This window comes from Notolepis coatsorum, assembly GCF_963971535.1.
Source record: "Notolepis coatsorum genome assembly, chromosome: 12".
In the NCBI taxonomy this organism is placed as follows: domain Eukaryota; kingdom Metazoa; phylum Chordata; class Actinopteri; order Aulopiformes; family Paralepididae; genus Notolepis; species Notolepis coatsorum.
Genome location: NC_140176.1, coordinates 56,552,854 through 56,578,693, shown reverse-complemented (window position 1 = coordinate 56,578,693; position 25,840 = coordinate 56,552,854). Strand labels below are relative to the sequence as shown.

General features: G+C 44.5%; 1 protein-coding gene across 1 annotated transcript in view; it reads left to right on the top strand.

The window, feature by feature from the left end:
- Positions 1–25,840, top strand: part of odad2 (outer dynein arm docking complex subunit 2) — a 64,872-nt gene that overhangs the window by 12,802 nt on the left and 26,230 nt on the right. The window contains 10 exon segments of the mRNA XM_084325840.1: positions 302–547; positions 1,345–1,502; positions 2,837–3,026; positions 3,307–3,416; positions 4,154–4,290; positions 5,812–5,928; positions 21,615–21,693; positions 21,696–21,834; positions 22,499–22,606; positions 23,720–23,876. Of these exon segments, the coding sequence (XP_084181966.1) occupies positions 321–547; positions 1,345–1,502; positions 2,837–3,026; positions 3,307–3,416; positions 4,154–4,290; positions 5,812–5,928; positions 21,615–21,693; positions 21,696–21,834; positions 22,499–22,606; positions 23,720–23,876 (1,422 nt within the window). The 5' untranslated portion in view covers positions 302–320.

Genomic DNA, 25,840 nt, shown 5'->3' with positions numbered 1-25,840 from the left:
TAGGTTCAGTGCCACACGTTACCACTCATCTATGTGGAGACATTGGCACAGCTGTCTATTTGTGGGACGTTGATGTGTATTTTAGTGATGTTGTTTTTGCCTGTTGTGTGTAATTTTATATAGGTTGTGTATGTTTTATAATATATATATATTTTTTATCTGGACCATGAGTCTGTATTAAAGTTTGAAAATGTTTTAATTATACCAGTGATGGCAGTCAGAATGTAGAGCTATTATGTTAACACATATTTCTAAACAGCCATATATTTATTAATAATAATAAATTAAATACCACTTACAGCTACCTCACTGCAGATGTCATGGGGGTATCACTGACCAGAGCAGCCCAATGGACCACAGCCAGCCCCGGTACTGGTGTCAAACTGGAGATCACACCACTCAACGAGTCCCTGCTGAAAGAGATCCTGCATTTCGTGGAGGACTTGAGCAATAGCCACCCGCAGGAGGCCCAGCATGTGTTCAAGGAGCCGCTCCGGTGGGATACCACCCTGGTGGCTTCTGATTTCAAAACACACTATGACATCAGGTCAGTCTAATCACCAGGCAGACATCCCGGCTGGCTGCGTGCTTTTGGGTATTATGTGTCTCTGCAGGATGTGTTGTCACCGTGGTGTCTAAATCTATTTGACCTCTGCATGTACGTACTTGCTGGCTGTAGTCTATAATTAATTTGTTTTCCAACTCCAGTGAGAATGACAACTATAACGTTATCAGAATGGTTCTGTTCTCTCTCTCCGTCTGTTTTTACCCTGCAGCTATAGGAGATCTTGAGGTGGAAACGGTTACAGATAGCACCGTGCTCGCTCTCCACGTTAAAACATATTAACGCAGCTGGCGCAGATATTGTGTGTCCAAAACAGATAATAGTGTTGAGTAGGGATGCACGGATACCGATACTGGTATCGGATATCGGTCTGATACCGGGTTAAAATTAAATATCGGTATCCGAGAACATCCCCGATACAAAAAATCGGATACAGAGAAACACGTGTAACATACCAGAAACCAAAGGAAAGTCACTTGATTTGCTGCATTTTTGACACGTTGACTCTCTAATGGAAAAAGCTGTATTATTTGTTGTGTACAATTTCTGTCCAATGAGCCCCAAAAGACGGTCCAAGTCTATACTGTTCATTAAAAGTAATGGATTGATACTGTATCGGGCCAATAATCAAAGCCCAGGTATCGTTATCGGGACTCCGGTATCGGGACTGAAAGAGTGAGATCGGTGCATCCCCTATAGAGTGGAGAGTAGAGTGAGATCATGAGTTCAGGGTGATTTGTTTGCAGTAAAAATGCGTATTCATTTAACTTTCTCTTCAGCGGTCCAACTGTTCATTCCCATGAAAAGGACAGCGACGGTCGTCCTCTGCTGCAGCTCTCCCCTCCGTCTGTCTCTGTGCACAGCTTCAGCCAGCTCTCCGGGCTCGTTCAGCTGGCTGGGAAGAAGCAGCTGAAGGAGGTCCGAGCTTGTCTGGAAGGTTAGCGTGTCGACCGCAGGATGATATTTGAATCGCATTTGCATCTTAAGTAGTCCAGCTGCTCGCATACTTCCATAACCCACAGACATAATTTGTTTGTCCTTCTTGTTATCCTCCAAATCCATCCAATTACACTGGCATCAGACAGTGTTTATTATTCTTCACAAGGCGTATTTACTGTAGGGACAGTGCCAAAACCAGATTATGCTGATAGATATTTTAGTAAAGGATACAAAAAGAAGAGCATACATTGGCCCTCTTGCCTCAACGGGATCATTTTAAAGGGCCACTTCACAGATTTTCAAGATAGATCCTAGCGTTCTGTCACGGGGACGTGATAAGTGGACATAAAACGTAGACAAGAAACTCTGCCAGATGACATCACCCGGCACAGAGCAGACATCTAGTGAGCTGCAGACTCTCTGTCCTTAACTATTTTCAACGGTAGTGGGCCCGACTCGACAATACACTGCCGTGTGATGTCATCCGGCAGACTTTCTCGGGGGGGGTTATGTGGCAGAGCTCTCGAGACACGCATTGGTGACCTTTATGTCCGATTGTCACCTGTCCTCGTCACAACAGAACAATAGAATCCATGACTGCCTCTTTAACCTTTTCAATCTGCAACCCAAATCAAGTAAGTTAAGTCTTGGAGACGCAGTCTTGGTCTTGGACCCAGGCTCATTAGAACATACTTGGAATCTTGTCACGTGTGGACGCTCCAGATCTATGGGTGCCGGCTCAGTTTAAGAAACACTACTGTAAAAGTATACATTATTTACACTCTGAAAAACACAGGTTTCATATCAAAAGGTTGTTAAGGCTAACCAATTTAGGCTTAATAAAAAAGTAAGTTCAGAACTTCAGACCCATAGCCTTTCTCCTGCTTACCATTGATGTTCAATGATGTTCTTTCTGGGGCGTCTGGTGGCCTAAGACCTTTGTTGCATGCAACCCCCCCCCCCCCCCTCCTGATTTCCTGTCATTCAATGTCCTATAAGTTGTTTCTCAGCACGATCCATGCCCTTCCACCTGCCGTTCCGGCTAGTTAACCACAAAACAGTGGTCTTCAGTCTGTACAAGCCCTGATATACACTGAAACCTATTCCGCAGGGGTATCCAAACCTTCCGAGTGTGTTTAAATGCTTTTTAAGTGGCCCCATCAACTTTACATTAGTTTTGTGGCTAACTACGGAGGAGCTGGGTATCCAGTAGCACGACATGGATTGTGTCTGACAAAAGGACTCAACCCTTCAGCAACGTCGCGGAATATTATAACGGCTACGGGTCCGACGTCGGTGAAACTTACCCCCTTTTTTGTCTCCTCCGTTCAGAAAACCGAGACCCCGCGGTCAGGATCCTGGGGCCCGGCTTTGCCACCGGCCTGGAGGGGGAGGACACGTCCATGCTGCGTCTGGTGGACCAGGTGAAGGAGGAGGGTCAGGAGGCCACCATCAAGCTGTTCCTCCTCCTCCAACATCTGGACGAGCAGCTCCTCAGCAACTCCCTGAAACAGATCTCCCAGTGGGTTCCTCTCTCTCCCCTGCCCCCACCTCCCACACCTCCTCCTCACCTCTGCGTCTAATCAATAACGTATTCATCTTCCTCGCTGCACTCCTCTTTCTCGCTCTCTCTCATCGGGGGCCTCGCCACAACACGTGTCTGCTTCTGATTAGAATAGGCTGCCCCCCCCCCACCCCCCCACCCCCCGAGTTAAGACTCCCGTGCGAATAAACGAGATGCATTTCGGCAGAGATGAATTGTCTGTTTGTCTTGTGTTGTTTTCCTTTCTCCCGCGCCGCAGAGCGGTCCGCCTCGACACCGCCGCGGTGAAGAATGAAGTGGAGCTGCTGAAGCGCTTCTGCGGCGGCGGAGGAGAAGAGAGGGTGTTGAAGTCGGTTCGATACACATCAGGTTCGAATTATCTTCACGTTTCACCGGGGCTTTGCCGGGAAAAGCGATTGCTATTAGGGGCTAATGCTTAGATATTCCAAAATATAGAAATGTCCTCCCCCCCTCCCCTAACCCCACGTCTGCCTCCCCCCTGTCTCCCTCCTTCACACAGAAAAACATGGAAGTCATTATTTCTGTCAGATTTCAGTTTACCGAGACATTCATCAATCTATTCACTCACCTCCTCGCCGCACCACTATTAGGGGTCCCAGAACAACTAACATGCGTGGTAGCCGTAAAAAAGTGATAAATGCTGCCTTTGAAAAATGTGTCCCCTCACGCCGAGGGTTAAATTGAAACCTTCTATGCAAATATTCCTCCCAACCTGCGATACCGGGGCAGGTTTAACGTATGACTAGTGTCACGCTCTGGCCTTGTTTTCTACACAGTGATTTATAACGGGAGTGAAATCACGGCTATAACCTGGGCCCCATTTTCTCGGACCTGTGCCGTGCGGAGCGATCTGTCAGGCTCCTTGGCAGGCCCGAGCGCTCGCCGTGATTTCTCCTTTTTTTTGTGATGCTGGACTCTTTGAACCCCGTGGAATTTTATATTTCCCTCCACTGTCCTACTTCCCCTCGGATTAAAATCACAATGTGACCTGATTTCTTTAGCGCTGCTACAGTATGTATCGATTCTAAAGTATATTGTAATATTTGTCTGGTGTGATGTTTTTTTCATTTATTTTTTTATTATAGATTATGAATTCTCCAACGGATGCCACGCGCCTCCTTGGAGGCAGCTCCACGGGGAGATTTGTTACCTTGTGATCGAGCCCCACGACACCGAGACCCTCTACATCACCTGCAGCACAGCCGGGGTCTTCCTGAATGGGGTAAGGCTGAGAGGGGTTGAAGCAGAAACAACATCAATATCACAAGTAGAATTATATCATGAATAGAACAACCTGCGTTTAATGAAGCCATGAACTAGGACTGGGTGATATGAGCAAAATATATCACAATATTTTCCTTAGTTTTGAGGGTATAGAGCGGTATGTGACGGTATAGTTTTCCAGTGCAAATTACATCATCTTTTTTTTTACGTCTTTATCTTGTAATACAATCGGCATGGTCCTATTTCATTCAAAATGGTCTATTTTCTTTTAATATTTTTAACACATATATATATATATATCATTGATGACCATACAGTATAGTAAAATACCATACCTTTTGTATGGATCCATGACGGTATAACTTCATATTCGGTATACCTCCCAGCCCTATCATGGACATCATTTTAAATGGACCAATCTTAAGCTCCACCCTCTTGTCTTGATCCTCCAATCACAACTGTTCAACAGTTGTGATTGGCGGATCAAGAAAAAAAGGCAGGGTTTGACATCCAATAAAAATGTCTATTGGTCAATTGAAAATTAATAAAGCAATATCTGATTAAGTAGTCGCTTAGTTAAAGGAACACTCCAAGATTTTGAGAAATACACTTCTTTGCCATCTTCCGCCAGAGTCAGATGAGAAGATTGATATCTATTTCATCTCTGTTCGTCAGTTTTGGAGTTGTTGAAAGTTATATTTCTTCACTTTTGACAGAGCTGGCCTAGCTGCTCCCTACTGCTTCCAGTCCTTGTGCTAAGCTAGGCTAACATGCACCTGGATCTCGCACTGGGGCTACTGAACAACACAGAGATTAAACGCAATCTTCTTGTCTGACTCTGGGGGAGATGGCAAATAAGTGTATTTCCCAAAAATGTTGGAGTCTTCCTTTCAAGTAGCAAAAATTACAGAGCATAACTAAGTATAATTCCAATATCTTACACACAGTGCTGATGTAGGAAACTCATACTAATTTTGATTTCCGAAGATTAGGTAAGTGTAACACTGAACCAAAGACCTTGTAACCTAACCTGCGAGTGTAGTATTGTATCGGGCCGAATTCCAAATAGCCTAATCCAAATAAGCCCTTTGTTTAATGTTTATATCTACCCGCGGACCCAGAATGTGTGCACAATTAATCATACGAGGACATTTTGCGTGCCGCTGCATCTTTCGCTCTCTCAGTCTCTCTCCTGACGACGCCTTACGTTTCCTGTGTCTGTATTTCTTCACCTGGAAACGGTTCAGATGAGGTCAAAACGACGGCCCCAGAAACACACGGCTTCTGAGTGGGCCACGCCGATGCAAATGAAGAAAAAACTTCAAAGATTAGCGTTTTTTTTTTCTTATTTATTTTACATAATGTAGTGGTTTGACAAGGAGTTTAGACTTCCCGTTCCTGGTCACACTGTGCACCGCTGTTTAACCTCACGTTATTCAAACAGACATGTGGGTAACATTAGGACTGTGGTTGTTTTAATATTTAGTATTAACGAAGCTGTTTTTCGACTTTCTCACAGGGAGTCGAGCAGGAAGGGGAGGAGCGTGCGTACGAGCGACGGGGTGACACGTACAAAGACTTGGTGACGCTTCTGAAAAGCAGGTCGCCCCGTTTCGCAGAGAACATAAGCAAACAGGTAAAGAGGTGGAAGTAAAAAATGGTAGATAATATACAATATATATATATAATAATATACAAATCAGCAAATGCAAACCTCCTTTTAAATCCCGGTGTAAAAGTATGGGTGTTGGAAAAAGGCCTCATGAACGAGACCCACCTCGGGACCTGATTTAATTGATCCTATATGACTCACGTGTAGAATGAGCTTGTGAAGTCAGTGTCTGTGCCGCTAGCGTACTAGTGAGCTAGTGTCTGGTTGTCACTGTGCTGAAGACGCTCCGATGCGTCCTCCTCCACGTTCCAAGACTCTTCAGTAAAACGATGTCAAAACAATCCATTTACTCACACACACACACATGCGCCACGCACACACACACACACACAGTTATGTGCAGACATCGAAATGCTGGTGATTCATTCAGTAGTGCTATTTCCTGCTTAAGTGATTTGATGAAATAACAAATCGCCTCAATAATAGCTACCAGCTGTGCTCAGAAATCTGTTAATCATTTAAAAGTATGAACATGTTTTTTCTCACTCACTGTGATGTTTGTTGGAAAATGTGGCATCATCACACGGACTCATAAAACGTGTCTACATGTCGACGAGCTCACTGTACAAGTACCCATTATGTATGTACAGCCTCCTCCAAGCTGTTCAGTATATACAGCCCCTACCTGTTCAGTATATACAGCCTCTACCTGTTCAGTATATACAGCCTCCTCCAAGCTGTTCAGTATATACAGCCTCCTACCTGTTCAGTATATACAGCCCCTACCTGTTCAGTATATACAGCCCCTACCTGTTCAGTATATACAGCCTCCTACCTGTTCAGTATATACAGCCTCCTACCTGTTCAGTATATACAGCCTCCTACCTGTTCAGTATATACAGCCTCTACCTGTTCAGTATATACAGCCTCCTACCTGTTCAGTATATACAGCCTCCTACCTGTTCAGTATATACAGCCTCTACCTGTTCAGTATATACAGCCTCTACCTGTTCACTATATACAGCCTCTACCTGTTCACTATATACAGCCTCTACCTGTTCAGTATATACAGCCTCCTCCAAGCTGTTCAGTATATACAGCCTCCTACCTGTTCAGTATATACAGCCTCCTACCTGTTCAGTATATACAGCCTCTACCTGTTCAGTATATACAGCCTCCTACCTGTTCAGTATATACAGCCTCCTACCTGTTCAGTATATACAGCCTCCTACCTGTTCAGTATATACAGCCTCCTACCTGTTCAGTATATACAGCTCCTACCTGTTCAGTATATACAGCCTCTACCTGTTCAGTATATACAGCTCCTACCTGTTCAGTATATACAGCCTCCTACCTGTTCAGTATATACAGCCTCTACCTGTTCAGTATATACAGCCTCCTACCTGTTCAGTATATACAGCCTCCTACCTGTTCAGTATATACAGCCTCCTACCTGTTCAGTATATACAGCCTCCTACCTGTTCAGTATATACAGCCTCTACCTGTTCAGTATATACAGCCTCTACCTGTTCAGTATATACAGCCTCTACCTGTTCAGTATATACAGCCTCCTACCTGTTCAGTATATACAGCCTCTACCTGTTCAGTATATACAGCCTCTACCTGTTCAGTATATACAGCTCCTACCTGTTCAGTATATACAGCCTCCTACCTGTTCAGTATATACAGCCCCTACCTGTTCAGTATATACAGCCTCTACCTGTTCAGTATATACAGCTCCTACCTGTTCAGTATATACAGCCTCCTACCTGTTCAGTATATACAGCTCCTACCTGTTCAGTATATACAGCCTCTACCTGTTCAGTATATACAGCCTCTACCTGTTCAGTATATACAGCCTCTACCTGTTCAGTATATACAGCCTCTACCTGTTCAGTATATACAGCCTCCTACCTGTTCAGTACAGCCTCCTACCTGTTCAGTATATACAGCCTCCTACCTGTTCAGTATATACAGCCTCTACCTGTTCAGTATATACAGCCCCTACCTGTTCAGTATATACAGCCTCCTCCTACCTGTTCAGTATATACAGCCTCCTACCTGTTCAGTATATACAGCCTCCTACCTGTTCAGTATATACAGCCTCCTACCTGTTCAGTATATACAGCCTCCTACCTGTTCAGTATATACAGCCTCCTACCTGTTCAGTATATACAGCTCCTACCTGTTCAGTATATACAGCCTCTACCTGTTCAGTATATACAGCCTCCTCCTACCTGTTCAGTATATACAGCCTCTACCTGTTCAGTATATACAGCCTCTACATGTTCAGTATATACAGCCTCTACCTGTTCAGTATATACAGCCTCTACCTGTTCAGTATATACAGCCTCCTACCTGTTCAGTATATACAGCCTCTACCTGTTCAGTATATACAGCCTCTACCTGTTCAGTATATACAGCCTCTACCTGTTCAGTATATACAGCCTCCTACCTGTTCAGTATATACAGCCTCTACCTGTTCAGTATATACAGCCTCTACCTGTTCAGTATATACAGCCCCTACCTGTTCAGTATATACAGCCTCTACCTGTTCAGTATATACAGCCCCTACCTGTTCAGTATATACAGCCTCCTACCTGTTCAGTATATACAGCCCCTACCTGTTCAGTATATACAGCCTCCTACCTGTTCAGTATATACAGCCCCTACCTGTTCAGTATATACAGCCTCCTACCTGTTCAGTATATACAGCCTCCTACCTGTTCAGTATATACAGCCTCTACCTGTTCAGTATATACAGCCCCTACCTGTTCAGTATATACAGCCTCTACCTGTTCAGTATATACAGCCTCCTACCTGTTCAGTATATACAGCCTCTACCTGTTCAGTATATACAGCCTCCTACCTGTTCAGTATATACAGCCTCTACCTGTTCAGTATATACAGCCTCTACCTGTTCAGTATATACAGCCCCTACCTGTTCAGTATATACAGCCTCTACCTGTTCAGTATATACAGCCTCTACCTGTTCAGTATATACAGCCTCCTCCTACCTGTTCAGTATATACAGCCTCTACCTGTTCAGTATATACAGCCCCTACCTGTTCAGTATATACAGCTCCTACCTGTTCAGTATATACAGCCTCCTACCTGTTCAGTATATACAGCCTCTACCTGTTCAGTATATACAGCCTCCTCCTACCTGTTCAGTATATACAGCCTCTACCTGTTCAGTATATACAGCCTCTACCTGTTCAGTATATACAGCCTCTACCTGTTCAGTATATACAGCCTCTACCTGTTCAGTATATACAGCCTCTACCTGTTCAGTATATACAGCCTTTACCTGTTCAGTATATACAGCCTCCTACCTGTTCAGTATATACAGCCTCTACCTGTTCAGTATATACAGCCCCTACCTGTTCAGTATATACAGCCTCTACCTGTTCAGTATATACAGCCTCCTCCTACCTGTTCAGTATATACAGCCCCTACCTGTTCAGTATATACAGCCTCTACCTGTTCAGTATATACAGCCTCTACCTGTTCAGTATATACAGCCTCTACCTGTTCAGTATATACAGCCCCTACCTGTTCAGTATATACAGCCTCTACCTGTTCAGTATATACAGCCTCTACCTGTTCAGTATATACAGCCTCTACCTGTTCAGTATATACAGCCTCTACCTGTTCAGTATATACAGCCTCCTCTTACCTGTTCAGTATATACAGCCTCCTACCTGTTCAGTATATACAGCCTCTACCTGTTCAGTATATACAGCCTCCTACCTGTTCAGTATATACAGCCTCCTCCTACCTGTTCAGTATATACAGCCTCTACCTGTTCAGTATATACAGCCTCCTCCTACCTGTTCAGTATATACAGCCTCTACCTGTTCAGTATATACAGCCTCTACCTGTTCAGTATATACAGCCTCTACCTGTTCAGTATATACAGCCTCTACCTGTTCAGTATATACAGCCTCTACCTGTTCAGTATATACAGTCTCCTCCTACCTGTTCAGTATATACAGCCTCTACCTGTTCAGTATATACAGCCTCTACCTGTTCAGTATATACAGTCTCCTCCTACCTGTTCAGTATATACAGCCTCTACCTGTTCAGTATATACAGCCTCTACCTGTTCAGTATATACAGCCTCCTACCTGTTCAGTATATACAGCCTCTACCTGTTCAGTATATACAGCCTCCTACCTGTTCAGTATATACAGCCTCCTACCTGTTCAGTATATACAGCCTCCTACCTGTTCAGTATATACAGCCTCTACCTGTTCAGTATATACAGCCTCTACCTGTTCAGTATATACAGCCTCTACCTGTTTAGTATATACAGCCTCTACCTGTTCAGTATATACAGCCCCTACCTGTTCAGTATATACAGCCTCTACCTGTTCAGTATATACAGCCTCCTCCTACCTGTTCAGTATATACAGCCCCTACCTGTTCAGTATATACAGCTCCTACCTGTTCAGTATATACAGCCTCCTACCTGTTCAGTATATACAGCCTCTACCTGTTCAGTATATACAGCCTCCTACCTGTTCAGTATATACAGCCTCCTACCTGTTCAGTATATACAGCCTCCTACCTGTTCAGTATATACAGCCTCTACCTGTTCAGTATATACAGCCTCTACCTGTTCAGTATATACAGCCTCTACCTGTTCAGTATATACAGCCTCTACCTGTTCAGTATATACAGCCTCTACCTGTTCAGTATATACAGCCTTTACCTGTTCAGTATATACAGCCTCCTACCTGTTCAGTATATACAGCCTCTACCTGTTCAGTATATACAGCCCCTATCTGTTCAGTATATACAGCCTCTACCTGTTCAGTATATACAGCCTCCTCCTACCTGTTCAGTATATACAGCCCCTACCTGTTCAGTATATACAGCCTCTACCTGTTCAGTATATACAGCCTCTACCTGTTCAGTATATACAGCCTCTACCTGTTCAGTATATACAGCCTCTACCTGTTCAGTATATACAGCCTCTACCTGTTCAGTATATACAGCCTCTACCTGTTCAGTATATACAGCCTCTACCTGTTCAGTATATACAGCCTCTACCTGTTCAGTATATACAGCCTCCTACCTGTTCAGTATATACAGCCTCTACCTGTTCAGTATATACAGCCTCTACCTGTTCAGTATATACAGCCTCTACCTGTTTAGTATATACAGCCTCTACCTGTTCAGTATATACAGCCTCTACCTGTTCAGTATATACAGCCTCTACCTGTTCAGTATATACAGCCTCCTACCTGTTCAGTATATACAGCCTCTACCTGTTCAGTATATACAGCCTCTACCTGTTCAGTATATACAGCCTCTACCTGTTCAGTATATACAGCCCCTACCTGTTCAGTATATACAGCCTCTACCTGTTCAGTATATACAGCCTCTACCTGTTCAGTATATACAGCCTCTACCTGTTCAGTATATACAGCCTCTACCTGTTCATTATATACAGCCTCTACCTGTTCAGTATATACAGCCTCTACCTGTTCAGTATATACAGCCTCTACCTGTTCAGTATATACAGCCTCTACCTGTTCAGTATATACAGCCTCTACCTGTTCAGTATATACAGCCTCTACCTGTTCAGTATATACAGCCTCTACCTGTTCAGTATATACAGCCTCTACCTGTTCAGTATATACAGCCTCCTACCTGTTCAGTATATACAGCCTCTACCTGTTCAGTATATACAGCCTCTACCTGTTCAGTATATACAGCCTCCTACCTGTTCAGTATATACAGCCTCCTCCTACCTGTTCACTATATACAGCCTCTACCTGTTCAGTATATACAGCCTCCTCCTACCTGTTCAGTATATACAGCCTCCTACCTGTTCAGTATATACAGCCTCTACCTGTTCAGTATATACAGCCTCTACCTGTTCACTATATACAGCCTCTACCTGTTCAGTATATACAGCCTCTACCTGTTCAGTATATCAGCGTTTCCGTTAGCCGGTAATTACCGGTATTTTACCGGCAAAATCTGTTTAAGTCCGACATATTTTATCTCTCCGGTCTTAATGTCCGGTGAAAATAATTCCCTGAGTCTAAGCACAATTTGATTATTTGAATTGTATTAAAATAGGCTAAAATTAAATAGCCTATGCGATGAACGAAACGATCATTACATTTGTTTCCTCGTTGCTTCTAATAATGACAACGACGTTGTCGGCGAGAGCTTAGTGCTGGGTGTGCGGACTTTTCTGAAGCTGTAGAGCCGCAGTACCAGCAGTACAATGCAATATTCCAGCAGTACTCCAATTCAGCCATTTTCAGCCAATGTTGGGTGGGGGGCGCTGTTGTGCGGTTCCCAGAAAAGAGCCAATAACAGCTGAACAGCTTCTCTGCAGCGCCATACTCTTTGCAAATAAGTCGTTGCGAGGTGGAGAGAGTCGTCACGCAAACCCACGATAATGTTGCCGTCTCTCTGCTTTCTCAGTTCTTCGCTTGATATAATTAATACAAATGTCCAATATAACGGAATTCGTTAGCTCATAAAAATGTGATTATAACAGACTGCTGTTTAGTGTCGGACCGACTGCGTATCGGTCTATTTTATTTCAAGTCAGCAGCAGCACGGAGTATCGAGGGACTTATTTTATTTGGAATATATTAATGACTGTATACGTGAAGTTGAACATTATGATATGTGTGACGTGTCTGATACAACGAGGTGAAGCGATGTCGACTCGAGATTCATTTGGGGGTGCGTGTGACAGAGCTGCTGCAGCGGGAGCTTGATGCTGGTAGCGTATCGCACTAACTTGAGAGGCGAGAGATAGTAATTTGATTCTGCAAATCAATTTCTCATTCTTCGCTTGATGTAATTAATACACATGTCCAATTATAACGGAATTCGTTAGCTCATAAAAATGTGATTATAATAGACTGCTGTTTAAAACTCTGACCGGAATATCTCGAATATGTCCGGTGATAGAAATCTTGCAGGACACTCAGACCGGCACGAATATGTTCTAACGGAAACGCTGCAGTATATACAGCCTCTACCTGTTCAGTATATACAGCCTCTACCTGTTCAGTATATACAGCCTCTACCTGTTCAGTATATACAGCCTCTACCTGTTCAGTATATACAGCCTCTACCTGTTCAGTATATACAGCCTCTACCTGTTCAGTATATACAGCCTCTACCTGTTCAGTATATACAGCCTCTACCTGTTCAGTATATACAGCCTCTACCTGTTCAGTATATACAGCCCCTACCTGTTCAGTATATACAGCCTCTACCTGTTCAGTATATACAGCTCCTACCTGTTCAGTATATACAGCCTCTACCTGTTCAGTATATACAGCCTCTACCTGTTCAGTATATACAGCCTCTACCTGTTCAGTATATACAGCCTCTACCTGTTCAGTATATACAGCCTCTACCTGTTCAGTATATACAGCCTCCTACCTGTTCAGTATATACAGCCTCTACCTGTTCAGTATATACAGCCTCTACCTGTTCAGTATATACAGCCTCCTACCTGTTCAGTATATACAGCCTCTACCTGTTCAGTATATACAGCCTCTACCTGTTCAGTATATACAGCCTCTACCTGTTCAGTATATACAGCCTCTACCTGTTCAGTATATACAGCCTCCTACCTGTTCAGTATATACAGCCTCTACCTGTTCAGTATATACAGCCTCTACCTGTTCAGTATATACAGCCTCTACCTGTTCAGTATATACAGCCTCTACCTGTTCAGTATATACAGCCTCTACCTGTTCAGTATATACAGCCTCCTACCTGTTCAGTATATACAGCCTCTACCTGTTCAGTATATACAGCCTCCTACCTGTTCAGTATATACAGCCTCTACCTGTTCAGTATATACAGCCTCTACCTGTTCAGTATATACAGCCTCTACCTGTTCAGTATATACAGCCTCTACCTGTTCAGTATATACAGCCTCCTCCTACCTGTTCAGTATATACAGCCTCTACCTGTTCAGTATAAACAGCCTCTACCTGTTCAGTATATACAGCTCCTACCTGTTCAGTATATACAGCCTCCTCCTACCTGTTCAGTATATACAGCCTCTACCTGTTCAGTATATACAGCCTCTACCTGTTCAGTATATACAGCCTCTACCTGTTCAGTATATACAGCCTCTACCTGTTCAGTATATACAGCCTCTACCTGTTCAGTATATACAGCCTCTACCTGTTCAGTATATACAGCTCCTACCTGTTCAGTATATACAGCCTCCTCCTACCTGTTCAGTATATACAGCCTCTACCTGTTCAGTATATACAGCCTCTACCTGTTCAGTATATACAGCCTCTACCTGTTCAGTATATACAGCCTCTACCTGTTCAGTATATACAGCCTCTACCTGTTCAGTATATACAGCCTCTACCTGTTCAGTATATACAGCCTCTACCTGTTCAGTATATACAGCCTCTACCTGTTCAGTATATACAGCCTCTACCTGTTCAGTATATACAGCCTCTACCTGTTCAGTATATACAGCCTCTACCTGTTCAGTATATACAGCCTCCTCCTACCTGTTCAGTATATACAGCCTCTACCTGTTCAGTATATACAGCCTCCTACCTGTTCAGTATATACAGCCTCTACCTGTTCAGTATATACAGCCTCCTACCTGTTCAGTATATACAGCCTCTACCTGTTCAGTATATACAGCCTCTACCTGTTCAGTATATACAGCCTCTACCTGTTCAGTATATACAGCCTCTACCTGTTCAGTATATACAGCCTCCTACCTGTTCAGTATATACAGCCTCTACCTGTTCAGTATATACAGCCTCCTACCTGTTCAGTATATACAGCCTCTACCTGTTCAGTATATACAGCCTCTACCTGTTCAGTATATACAGCCTCTACCTGTTCAGTATATACAGCCTCCTCCTACCTGTTCAGTATATACAGCCTCTACCTGTTCAGTATATACAGCCTCTACCTGTTCAGTATATACAGCCTCTACCTGTTCAGTATATACAGCCTCTACCTGTTCAGTATATACAGCCTCTACCTGTTCACTATATACAGCCTCCTCCTACCTGTTCAGTATATACAGCCTCTACCTGTTCAGTATATACAGCCTCTACCTGTTCACTATATACAGCCTCCTCCTACCTGTTCAGTATATACAGCCTCTACCTGTTCACTATATACAGCCTCTACCTACCTGTTCAGTATATACAGCCTCTACCTGTTCACTATATACAGCCTCTACCTACCTGTTCACTATATACAGCCTCCTACCTGTTCACTATATACAGCCTCCTACCTGTTCAGTATATACAGCCTCTACCTGTTCAGTATATACAGCCTCCTCCTACCTGTTCAGTATATACAGCCTCCTACCTGTTCAGTATATACAGCCTCTACCTGTTCAGTATATACAGCCTCTACCTGTTCAGTATATACAGCCTCTACCTGTTCAGTATATACAGCCTCCTACCTGTTCAGTATATACAGCCTCTACCTGTTCAGTATATACAGCCTCTACCTGTTCAGTATATACAGCCTCTACCTGTTCAGTATATACAGCCTCTACCTGTTCAGTATATACAGCCTCTACCTGTTCAGTATATACAGCCTCTACCTGTTCAGTATATACAGCCTCTACCTGTTCAGTATATACAGCCTCTACCTGTTCAGTATATACAGCCTCCTCCTACCTGTTCAGTATATACAGCCTCTACCTGTTCAGTATATACAGCCTCTACCTGTTCAGTATATACAGCCTCTACCTGTTCAGTATATACAGCCTCTACCTGTTCAGTATATACAGCCTCTACCTGTTCAGTATATACAGCCTCTACCTGTTCAGTATATACAGCCTCTACCTGTTCAGTATATACAGCCTCCTACCTGTTCAGTATATACAGCCTCTACCTGTTCAGTATATACAGCCTCCTACCTGTTCAGTATATACAGCCTCTACCTGTTCAGTATATACAGCCTCTACCTGTTCAGTATATACAGCCTCTACCTGTTCAGTATATACAGCCTCCTCCAAGCTGTTCAGTATATACAGCCTCTACCTGTTCAGTATATACAGCCTCCTCCTACCTGTTCAGTATATACAGCCTCCTCCAAGCTGTTCAGTATATACAGCCTCTACCTGTTCAGTATATACAGCCTCCTCCTACCTGTTCAGTATATACAGCCTCCTACCTGTTCAGTATATACAGCCTCTACCTGTTCAGTATATACAGCCTCTACCTGTTCAGTATATACAGCCTCTACCTGTTCAGTATATATAGCCTCTACCTGTTCAGTATATACAGCTCCTACCTGTTCAGTATATACAGCCTCTACCTGTTCAGTATATATAGCCTCTACCTGTTCAGTATATACAGCCTCTACCTGTTCAGTATATACAGCCTCTACCTGTTCAGTATATACAGCCTCCTACCTGTTCAGTATATACAGCCTCTACCTGTTCACTATATACAGCCTCCTACCTGTTCAGTATATACAGCCTCTACCTGTTCAGTATATATAGCCTCTACCTGTTCAGTATATACAGCCTCTACCTGTTCAGTATATACAGCCTCTACCTGTTCAGTATATACAGCCTCTACCTGTTCAGTATATACAGCCTCTACCTGTTCAGTATATACAGCCTCTACCTGTTCAGTATATACAGCCTCTACCTGTTCAGTATATACAGCCTCTACCTGTTCAGTATATACAGCCTCTACCTGTTCAGTATATACAGCCTCTACCTGTTCAGTATATACAGCCTCTACCTGTTCAGTATATACAGCCTCTACCTGTTCAGTATATACAGCCTCTACCTGTTCAGTATATACAGCCTCTACCTGTTCAGTATATACAGCCTCTACCTGTTCAGTATATACAGCCTCCTCCTACCTGTTCAGTATATACAGCCTCTACCTGTTCAGTATATACAGCCTCTACCTGTTCAGTATATACAGCCTCTACCTGTTCAGTATATACAGCCTCTACCTGTTCAGTATATACAGCCTCTACCTGTTCAGTATATACAGCCTCTACCTGTTCAGTATATACAGCCTCTACCTGTTCAGTATATACAGCCTCCTACCTGTTCAGTATATACAGCCTCTACCTGTTCAGTATATACAGCCTCCTACCTGTTCAGTATATACAGCCTCTACCTGTTCAGTATATACAGCCTCTACCTGTTCAGTATATACAGCCTCCTACCTGTTCAGTATATACAGCCTCTACCTGTTCACTATATACAGCCTCTACCTGTTCAGTATATACAGCCTCTACCTGTTCACTATATACAGCCTCTACCTGTTCAGTATATACAGCCTCTACCTGTTCAGTATATACAGCCTCTACCTGTTCAGTATATACAGCCTCTACCTGTTCAGTATATACAGCCTCCTACCTGTTCAGTATATACAGCCTCTACCTGTTCAGTATATACAGCCTCTACCTGTTCAGTATATACAGCCTCTACCTGTTCAGTATATACAGCCCCTACCTGTTCAGTATATACAGCCTCTACCTGTTCAGTATATACAGCCTCTACCTGTTCAGTATATACAGCCTCTACCTGTTCAGTATATACAGCCTCTACCTGTTCAGTATATACAGCCTCTACCTGTTCAGTATATACAGCCTCTACCTGTTCAGTATATACAGCCTCTACCTGTTCAGTATATACAGCCTCTACCTGTTCAGTATATACAGCCCCTACCTGTTCAGTATATACAGCCTCTACCTGTTCAGTATATACAGCCTCTACCTGTTCAGTATATACAGCCTCCTACCTGTTCAGTATATACAGCCTCCTACCTGTTCAGTATATACAGCCTCTACCTGTTCAGTATATACAGCCTCTACCTGTTCAGTATATACAGCCTCCTACCTGTTCAGTATATACAGCCTCCTACCTGTTCAGTATATACAGCCTCCTACCTGTTCAGTATATACAGCCCCTACCTGTTCAGTATATACAGCCTCTACCTGTTCAGTATATACAGCCTCTACCTGTTCAGTATATACAGCCTCTACCTGTTCAGTATATACAGCCTCTACCTGTTCAGTATATACAGCCTCTACCTGTTCAGTATATACAGCCTCCTACCTGTTCAGTATATACAGCCCCTACCTGTTCAGTATATACAGCCTCTACCTGTTCAGTATATACAGCCTCTACCTGTTCAGTATATACAGCCGTCTTTTCAAATTACCTTTCAATTCCTCTTGGTATTTAAGATTTTACCCTCAGCCAGCGGTGCGTTGGTCATGGGACGGGGTTGCACGCCGAGCAACCGGCTCTGTGAGCAGAAGCGGAAGCACGCACATGCACGGATGTGCACGCACGTGCACACAGGAATGCACTGCACTCGACTGATGCGCCAACTCGCCAAGTACCCGCCTGGCTACTTTGAATAACAATAGCTCAGGTTGTCCGATGTATCTCCGATACATTCACACAAAACTTGTGAATGAAATGTGTTACATTCCTTTCCTAGAGGCAATTAGGCCTTGTCTTTAGTCTGTGCGCACGCGAGGGAACATTTATGCCCGGGAGTGTGCGCACGTGCCCGGGAGCGTGCGTGCACTTGGCGTCATTAAAACACAGTGCAACCAGGTATGAAATCACCTATCACTGCCCTCAGCCAATCAAAATGTAAATATGATTAACTACCATTTCCTTTCACACACTGCAAAATATATCTCTGGGTGGAGAAAAGAAAGAGAAAATAATTAAGAGTATATATATCGAAGTGATATGAGTTGCAGATGTAAAATCGGACAGTCAAGGTATTTTATTATTTTTCTTTCAGAACTATTCTGTGTGTGCACTTCAGTACGATTGTTGCCACTGAAGCGCCCTCAGGACAAAAATAAAACGGAGAAGGAAAGAGAAAAAAAATATAAATCTAATTGGCCTAAGAGATTCTCCATACGGCCTTTCTTTTTCAAAATGGCAGGATGTCACAGAGACATTTACTGCAGTAAGTGGCCTATAACAGCCGTTACTGTTCGACCATTTTGAAATAACATTATACTAGGGCCCCATATACTGTCCACACAGTAGAAGAGAGCCTCATTGATATCGGTCAAAAAATTGTGGTCGGTCAGTGTGACTTTTTTACAGTAGGTGATAGAACTCTGGGTGCCACAGAAAGCCTTTCTGAGTGGTGGGGGGGAAAGCGAGGCCTTTATTAAAGCCAAGTCGTGGTGCCAGGGCTTTAGAGCTGTGTTTAAAAAGGACATCCAGAGGCTTTTATGTTTTTATGAGGCCAGTGTGAAGAATGATGCCATGAGCTGAACCCGGTAACAGATGATGGACAGAGGCGGTAAAAAAAAGTGCAAATACGTTTTGCCGAGACACAAATCATGTCAGGTTCACGTCTCTCCCTCTTTGTCTCTCTCCGGCTCCTTTGAAGTACAGGCCTGTAGCGGTCGGGGGGGGGGGGGGGGGGGGGGGGGCGTACTGTACACAAGTATTCTGTTCTGGAATCCTGGCGAAACATTTCACCCTTTTTGGATATTTTCTTTCTTTTTCGAACGAATGACCTTTTTATGATCGGGTCGACTTAAACCAAACTGAAAGCAAGGGTTTTTTATTTATATAAGCAATTTCTTTTGTTTTTCCGTTTGATTCGGTCGGTGATAACGAGATTTGCAGTTGATTGGACCGATGAGACACCCTGACGTTGTGAAAGTTGTGTTACTAAAACGCGCCAGACCGTTGAATAATTTCAACTCACTCTCGAGGACACGATCCCTTTTCAGTTTTCATTTTCGGAACAAGAGGCAGAGGCATCGGTTCTGTCAGGAACATGATCTCGGACACCTCTGGGCCCAGTTCTCTTGATTGCTATGCAGAGAGAGAGAGCGAGAGAGCGAGAGAGAGAGAGAGAGAGAGAGAGAGAGAGAGAGAGAGAGACCCCCTGAAGTGGTGCTGTGTCCAAGCCAACACTAGCGTTGGCAGGTGACGGCCAAAGATAACAACACCTAATCTCCAAACATAATCTGCTCATTTCCAATGCGAGGAAACAGATCTTCCTCCTAACGGTTTTATTAGATTAGACACTCTCAATCACATCAGGCCGCGGCGGCCAGGGGAGGGACAAACGCAGAGGAGGAAGTAGACTCTCTCTCCCCACTTCTCGGCGCAGCGGGTCGATTAGTTTTGACACTGCACGGCCGTGATTGGAAATTTGGATGCGCGACGCCCTCGCTGGAAAGAAAAAAAAAAAGAAAAAAAAAATCTCTGGTTTGTAGAGTTTTTTTTTTGTTTTGTTTTTCAGAATCCCTGAAATGAATAGAAGCTGTCATCATCACTCAGCGGGGGCCTGCTCGAGCCTCACCACTGACAGCTCTGTTTTTTCCTTTTTATTTTTATTTTTTTTTACGGCTGATGGCTGCAGATTTGCTGCTCTGCTGATTTTCCATCAGTGTGGATCAAGTCGTTAGATGTGAACCTGCCCCCCGAAAAAACACGTGTAAATATTTGAGAATATATAGGGTCGCTGGAAGAGTGAGACAAATGAAAGGAATAAGTCGAGGGCTAATGATTGAAAGTCTGCTATAAAGAAGGCATTTGTTGCTTGCTGAGAGCCGCAGGCGTCAGTCCTGCTTAGCAGGGTATTTGTCTGCTGGCTGTTAGTGTGTTCCGCCACAGAGAGGCACCTGTAAGTGAGCCCTGTATCGTGGGGTTGTGTGCCATAGAATTTAGAGTGTTTCCCCTCCCGCCTTCAACACATGGACTTTGTCTATTTCAGGTATAGTAGAATAATAGAAAATTGGGCCCCAGACGATGGTGTTGTCAGGGGGGGGGGGTGAATTGGCCTGTATGTGTGTCCAACAGCAGGGGTCACACTGTGTTTTATGACAAAACAAGTCTTTGGAAAAACGGACTGGGGGCTCGCTTTGGCTCCAGCTGGTGTTTGAGCCTATAGAGAAATCCACGTTAATTCTTTTTCCCTGTCCCGAAAGAAAAATAATAACGAACGTGAAATTGAGCTGCGAGCGCACCAGTGACGGTTTGAGCTATTTTCTGCATAGCAGGTGTCTGTGATTAAATACGTTCCTGCCTGCAAACCATTCATATGTGTCTTGTTGGCATTCTTACGTAGGTTGTAAAGTCGGGGCGAAAAAGACCTTCAAAACTTAAAAAAAAAATATTAATCCATCGCCGAATAACAATGACACAAAGGCACTACTTTGTTCGTGCCAAGCTGCAAGGTTTTTCAGCCCAGAGGAATGTAAAGAAACAATAAACTTCTGATATTGTTCAGCCAATTAATGGAGGAGGGGACCCTCTCCTGTGTAAAGCATTGGGAATGTGTTATTTTATTCCCATGGCCCAATAAAGGCTGCATTGTTATTCTGCCTGGGGAACATTGAGAGGGAGAGGCTGTTTTTACGTGACCAGTCAGTGATACTGTTTCAGAACCCAGTGAGTTGTTTTATTCTTCTCTGGGGCCACGGCAGCCGGTACCTTCTCAGACATCAATGTACTGTATGATGTGCTTGAAACAATGAAGAGAGTCAACATGTCAGATGTATAGTGGAAAGTATTATAATGAGAATCGCAACAGGACCGAACAATCGCTCTGAGGAAGAACTTATTTTAACGACCCGAGACCATATAATTTTATGACCCAAATTGACTGTGCATTTCACTTCTAGCACTTTGGTACAATTTGAGAGAAGTCTTCTTTTTTTTCTCACCCACCTCAAACCCCCCTCCTCTGCAGGATTTTGGAGTTCAAGAAGAACTTCCATCAACACAAAAAATCCCACATGTGGAATTGGTTGATGCCGAGGAACAAGGCCAGCCCAGAGGTCTTACGAGCATCAGAAAAAGAATGTGCATGAGAAGGCGAGACAACAGCACGCGCCCAACAAGCCAGGCTTCAAGAAGAAATACGAACTGTGTCCCAAGTGGAAGAATCTCGGTCTCCCCGCTCCCTGCGAGTATGTGATAATTACACTCATAAGACGTCTTTTGTAATAGTGTCGGGAGACCGCGCGCCGAGCGTGGCAGGGCTCACCCGGTTCAGCAGGCGAGCTTAAAGACGGGGCTGACGTCGGGAGCGTTAGCAGCCATGTACTTGGTTCGTACCCCCCCCCCCCCCCCCCCCTCCCAACGCATGTCAGCAGTCACACATTAGAAAGGGATGGGTTTTATATGGTTTATATCAATTTCAGGGCGAGCGCAAATCTTCCTGATTATACCACGACCTAAGTGAATGGATGTTTTCACTGTGTGGAAACCCTCTTTTAATATTTTTTTGCTTCGCCCAATTACAGACAGAAATCTTGGGAGAGATCTCAGAGAGAAACTATAGAAATGATGCATCACACATGGTCTTTGATTGATAAATAGATCTAGCAGGGGGCTGAGCTGTTGCAGCTGTACCTTGTGATAACCGTCCCCCCTTTTGAGGGGTAACTGGCTCGCGATAAAAGTGTCTGAAATGAAAAAGAAGGAAAAAAACAATCCCTGCTGATCCCCCTTCTCTCTCTCTCTCTCTCTTTCTCTCTCTCTCTCTCACACATTAAATAATGACCGCGTTAGAAAAATAACAATTTCCAAAATAGAAAGCGGCGTAATGACTCTCATTTGGTGTCATTACAGCAGAGCGGAGGAGAGGAAACCTAGACGGGGCTCTGGAGAGGGGAAGTCAGGAAAGACACGGGACAAGACGCCCAGATCAGAGAGCAGGAAGAGAGCCGACTTCTCCATGTCCGCCTCCCTTACCTGGGCGCCAGTCCTCCACGCAGAAGATGTGAGTGTCTCCCCGGGGGGGCGAAAGCTCCCGTCGCATTCGTTCCGTGATGTCTCTCCCTCCACAGACGGAGCGACTTACATGTGATCGAATCACAGATAATACTTAACCCTGTGCTTCTTTTTCACCCGCCGAGATCATTGCAGTGGAAACGCCAACGCTGGAGCCAATCTGTGGACCCGGAGCCAATGTATAGCAGTTTTCCCTCTGCCTCCGGCTCCCGGGCTGCAGAGGTTCCCCAGCTGTCCCCATAAGAGCATCGGCCAACGTATACAGGCCTCTCCTGTAGTAAATTCACTGGCTTGACTCAAGCCACTGTTCTTGAGATAGTGTTATTTGCTACACGCCAGTTGACACTTGGTACAAATACAGAAGGGGGCCCTCTGGGAGTCTGCTCCCAGGGCCAGCCGTGATATTGCTGACCCCGGGACACACCCAAGGACAGGCCTAAGTGCTTCATTGAGGCCTCCTTCTGTGTTTACCACGGCACTGCTGCCTGGGAAATGCTCGCTCATGTTGGGCCGGCTTCCTCGGATAATGGGCTCCCCTGGAAATGCTATCTGTGTGTGTGTGTGTGTGTGTGTATGCGGGGAACCATGTCCCCCTGGCCCTGTTTGAACGTGTACCAAGTTTCATTGCTCCACGGTGCACCGTTTTCATGATACAGTTATCCGAGTGGCCCGAGCGACTTTAAAGAAGCCATCTGCGTTTGTGTTTCCGGCCGCGGCATGAGGCCCCCGCTCTGTGTGCTGTATGATGATGATGCCAGTCCCTCCATTATTTTCCTCTCTATCCCCACTCCTTAGATTCCCAGGAAGTTCAAACTTGACACTTGAATTTCAGCAAGACTTGAACGGGAGTTCCTTCTGCGTAGGACGAACCGGGGCTGTTATTCCTTTTACCGGCACAGGAAATAAGACAACCGGAGAACTCGCAAATGTACACACCGAGCCACTGATGCGGCATGATGTCATGGCGCGATGCCGGTCGTCCCCCTTTGTCCGAACCCGGGGGGGGGGGCGATCACTCACGTTGACAGGTGTCTTGTGTGTGTTTGTTTGTCTGTCCAGTAGGACCTCGGGGGGCGGAGGAATGGCGGCGGAGGACTTCAGTGAGAGTTCATCCGAGAGCGAGGAGGACGAGGAGCAGCCAGGGCGCCAGCCCGAGAGCAACGCCGACCTCCCCCCAGAGTACTGGCAGATCCAAAAACTGGTCAAGTACCTCAAGGTACAGTAAAGCCACCCGGGTTGCCTGCGCCGCACTCTCTGTCTCTGTCTCTCTCTGTCTCTGTCTCTCTCTCTCTCTCTCTCTCTCTCTCTCTCTCTCTCTCTCTCTCTCTCTCTCTCTCTCTCTCTCTCTCTCTCTCTCTCTGTGCCAGAGTTCGAACCTGAAAATAGTGCTTTGTAGAAAACATGTACTAACTGCAGGCAAAGGCAGTCCGCCACTGACAGGAAACCGTAAAATCCATGTTCTTTTCCTGTGATCCATGGAGGAATTTTGATGCCGACCTGAGTCAATATTCCGACTTCAAAGACGCTCCCCTTTCCTTGAAGTGCCTCTTTCTTGCGGGCTAAAAAACGAGATTTAGAGTAGATGTAGTATCGGAATGAATATGGGGATTTATGCTAGCTGTGCGTGAGCGCACGACGCCATTGATCGTAATTAGAACACAACCTAATCCCACCCGTCCGCTTTGCCTCGGTGGCATTCCATCACGTTGTCAATCGATAGGGAAATAAAGGGGGGCGGGGGGGGGGGGAGGGGGCGGATGAAATAACACAAAATGGTGCTCCTGTTTTCAAGTGTGCGCTTTGTAGTAGGACGGTTATTGAAGTGGTTGGCCTGGGCCTGTGGATTCCTGGTTTCTGACACAGGCCTGTTGGGTTGCACGTGTGAGCCAAGGCATGGGGGGAATGAGAGAGAGAGAGAGAGAGCTGTCTGACGGCAGCAGCTGTACGCGCTGTTTGCCCACACCGCAGAGGCATAAAAATGAAGCGCGCCTGCGAAAGGTCTGACAACTGCATATGGTGAATATTAATGTGTCAAAACACAGGAGGAAAAGAAAAATAAGGACAAAGAAAAAAAAACGGCAGTGACCCAGACTGACTGGGAATGCCTTTGCTTGCTTGAGCGCTTCAGAGATCACCCCCACCTCACTGGATACCCCTCCGTTTATATTTGCACACACAATGCTATTTAGGTAGGATATGATGTAACGGAGTGCAAATCGCACTCGGACAATTAAAAAAATCACGATAAGATTCAGTTTAGTCAAGGGTCACAAACCGGGACCCACCGGCGCATTCCGTAATAATGAATAACTCAAATGCCATTTACCGTTCTCTTCAGTTCAAATGTTATTTCAATGTGGACAAATACTGTACATTGCTTTATTTTTTTCATTTTTTTTCTCTTTAAATGTATTTCCCAAAAAAAAATTAATAATAATAATATTGAATAATATTAGTTGATATAACTAAAGATTTGTGTGGTGTGTTTCATGGCTTGGCGCCTAATAAGATCAGTCACAGGGCAACTAACTACATTTCATAAGGAAAACACTCATGCAAAGTTCAGCTCTTTGCTGGATATTTTTAGCTTAACAAAATAGAAATGTAGCGAAAGAAAACCCCCCGTCTCTAAAAGCAGGCTGCAGGCTACTCCCTCGCGAAGAATGAACGAGAAGATGCAAGCGATACGAACGGGGTCCCTTTCCGATAAAGAAAACCTGGTTAGATTTGTATATTTTTGGTGATTTCTCAGCGAGGGGGGCAGAGTGGTTTGTGTGTGTTCCTGCAGCAGCAAGGCAGCACAGCAGTAACCAGCGTGTCCCAGCCCTCGATCTGTCTAGAAACCACACTGTGCACTTATTTATGGGGGTTGTCCAGTAGTCATTTTATAATATCATTACCATCAGAGGCTGAAGCTCGCCCTGGGCCAAGCCAAATATCTGTTTTATTTTAGGAGTAAGTTAAGCCTGTTTTTTTTTTCTTCTTCTCCCTCTTCCCACAGCATACTATCCACATTTGTATTCCAGGCAGATTAAGACTTTTCATAAAGCGACACACGAATGCTCTGTTTTTTGGGGTGTTTTAATGGTATTTTTGGAAGGATGTTTGCCCAGGGTGCTAATATATTTGCTTATGTAGACTAAACTATGCCTTTTGACACGATTATGTGTGTGTGTGTAC